The following is a 2,405-nucleotide window of genomic DNA, read 5'->3' as shown; positions in this document are numbered from 1 at the left end:
AAGAGAGTACAGTTATCCCCACCTCCCGAGGAAATCAGGGCCCCACTTCTCTTGGTCCCTACTTTATTCCACAGTCCGCTGGTGCATCCTGAGGGGATCCCATTATACAAACTGGAATCAAAAATGCAAGAAAATTAAGAATTTGCACAAGGTCCCCAATAGATGAAGGTGGGCCTCAAATCTAGGAACTGGACTTTCAGTTCTCTGATTCTTCCCCATCCCCTTTCCTTTAATCCGCAGAGAAGGGTTATAGAAGACAACAAGGGCAGCAGGCGATAGAGAGACAAGGGGAGGTGATGGTCTCGGCGGAGATGCCCAGGGAGTGGGCATCAAGCCTATTCAACGCCTCGGGTACCACCATCCACGGGGCATGTCGCAGGCAGGAGGCCCAAGTCAGAGCCCAGGTGGGGTGAACCAGGCACAGTTAAGGGGCAAGCACCTTGGCCCCACTCTCTGCTGGTTCAAAGAGCGGGCCCCGCCCCCTCCAGACCCCAAGCCAGCTTTGATGTGCAGATGCGCTGGAAGGGGCCACTTCACACCTCAGGCTTGGGATAAAGCTGCCGCCAGCCTCAGACGCGCCTCCGCCGTCATGGCCCATTCCCTGTGCCCGTCCCTCTCGCTCTCCGAAACCTGGTTACGGTCCACAGACTGCGCCCCTGCCCGGCCGCTGCCGCCTTCTGACAGGGGCAGCGGCTGTTCCCCTGCCTCGTCCCCGGACTCGTGGGGCAGCGCCCCGGGGGGCAGTCCGGTGCCAAGCCCAGCCCGCCCGTGCGTCCGCCCGTGCGTCCGCTCGGCCCCGCGCGCCCCGACGGCGGGTAGGCGCCTGGGCAGCTGGCAGCGGCGGAGCGCTAGCGAGCGCGAGAAGCTGCGCATGCGCACCCTCGCCCGCGCCCTGCACGAGCTGCGCCGCTTTCTGCCGCCGTCCATTGCGCCGGCGGGTCAGACCCTGACCAAGATCGAGACCCTGCGCCTGGCTATTCGCTACATCGACCACCTGTCGGCCATCCTGGGCCTCAGCGAGGACAGCTTGCAGTGCCGGCGCCAGCGGTGCGTGGGCGCGGCGTCCCCTCGGGGCTGTATGCTCTGTCAGGACGGCAGCTCCACGCAGGCGCAGACGCGGGATCCTGGACCTCACCCGGACCCTGCCTCCAGCGAGGGACCGTGCTGGGGGTCCCCGCCTGCGTGCCCAGCACCCGGGGCCGCTCCGGAACCGCGCGCCCCGCCAGTTATGTGCGTCGAGGCGACCAGCCCGCAAGGGCAGACAGTGGAGCCGAACCCATCTTCCCCGGTTAGTATCACTTTTCTCGCGAACCCCACCCGACCCGACTGTGCGTGCCACCTGCTCACGCCACCACAGGGACCAGCCACCCTGTCGCACCCTCGCGACAGCCTGGCCTCATCTGCGCGTTCTCAAGAGCAACATCGCGTGTCCTGCGTGTCCAGGCGGCAAGGGGAGGGAGAGGCCAGGCAGGGGACAGGGATCTGTTCCTCGCCAGAAGTTCCCTGACAGTGGACCCCTGAGCGTGAACGCTGTGTCCCACGGCAGGTAACGAGGGCTACATTGTTCTCTCTCTCTCCCTGCAGCTCTTTCCCAGCGAAGTGCTGACCCTGCTGGAGAACTGGATGCCCCTCTCAATCCTGGAGTGGCCGCCGGCCTGAGCCTGAGGAGTACAATGACACCGAGTCTTTTTTTGGCCTCAGGACCTTTAAAGAGGACTGTCTCTCCTGGAAGAGGGACCAGCAAATCTGGCATGGCATTCCTGGGGTGGGAGCCTGTCTTCATCTAGGATGAGCCTTCCCAACCCCTCCCTCGAAGGAAGGACTCATAGGGTAGATGATCTAAAGCAGGCAGGAGCTCTGCCTAGCATGTATTTATTTGTGAATAAACTGTGTTGGTGTCATTTGGCAGTTCTTCTTATGGGTGGACACAAGACTCCCTCCCTGCCCTCCAAAGAATGAAAGAGGAGAGTTGTGAAGGTTTCTTGTTATCTTCGGCCCCTCAAATACACAGGCCCAGACCCCTTCCACCTTGTGGCCACGCTGGCTCACATCTATTCTGCATGGGTCAGCCTGGAAGGGGTGGAGTGGGGAGCTTCCTACAAGAAAGTGGAAGGAAGTTGGGAACTAGATAAAACCAAAATGCCTCTGGAACAATACAACTCCAGTCTTATGTATGATGCGCCAGTTACTTTACCACATATGCCTCAACTATAGTTGTTAGAGTCTGTAAACAAGTCAAAATAACACCTGGCATTCAGCCAGGGGAATGTTAGAGTTCGTAAACAAGTCTGGATGGTGCCTGGCAAAATGCCAGAGGGAGTGGTTTGAGAAGTAACAAAAGCGAGCCATTAAGTGTGGAGATTCCTTATTGGTTGACTGATGTATCTAGTTTATGCTAATTAGAT

At 59.3% G+C, this 2,405-nt stretch overlaps 1 protein-coding gene across 1 annotated transcript; it reads left to right on the top strand.

The window, feature by feature from the left end:
- The first annotated feature begins 589 nt into the window (after positions 1 to 589).
- On the top strand, positions 590 to 1,901 carry Mesp1 (mesoderm posterior bHLH transcription factor 1). The gene is made up of 2 exons (XM_046438838.1): positions 590 to 1,288; positions 1,585 to 1,901. Exons 1-2 carry the CDS (start codon positions 590 to 592, stop codon positions 1,657 to 1,659), a joined length of 774 nt encoding a protein of 257 aa, XP_046294794.1. The 3' UTR covers positions 1,660 to 1,901.
- The last annotated feature ends 504 nt before the right edge of the window (positions 1,902 to 2,405 follow it).

This window comes from Marmota monax, unplaced genomic scaffold (genome assembly GCF_021218885.2).
Source record: "Marmota monax isolate L192 unplaced genomic scaffold, Marmota_monax_Labrador192_F-V1.1 WCK01_AAM20220418_F8-fsc00005, whole genome shotgun sequence".
NCBI lineage: Eukaryota > Metazoa > Chordata > Mammalia > Rodentia > Sciuridae > Marmota > Marmota monax.
Note: the sequence above shows the minus strand (reverse complement) of the source record. Positions and strands in the feature narration are given on the sequence as shown.

Excerpts from the sequence above, each read along its gene's own strand:
- Mesp1 (XM_046438838.1), top strand. The coding sequence starts at position 590 with ATGGCCCATTCCCTGTGCCCGTCCCTCTCGCTCTCCGAAACCTGGTTA. Across the intron at positions 1,289-1,584 it reads AGCCGAACCCATCTTCCCCG|CTCTTTCCCAGCGAAGTGCT; the intron begins GTTAGTATCACT and ends CTCTCCCTGCAG.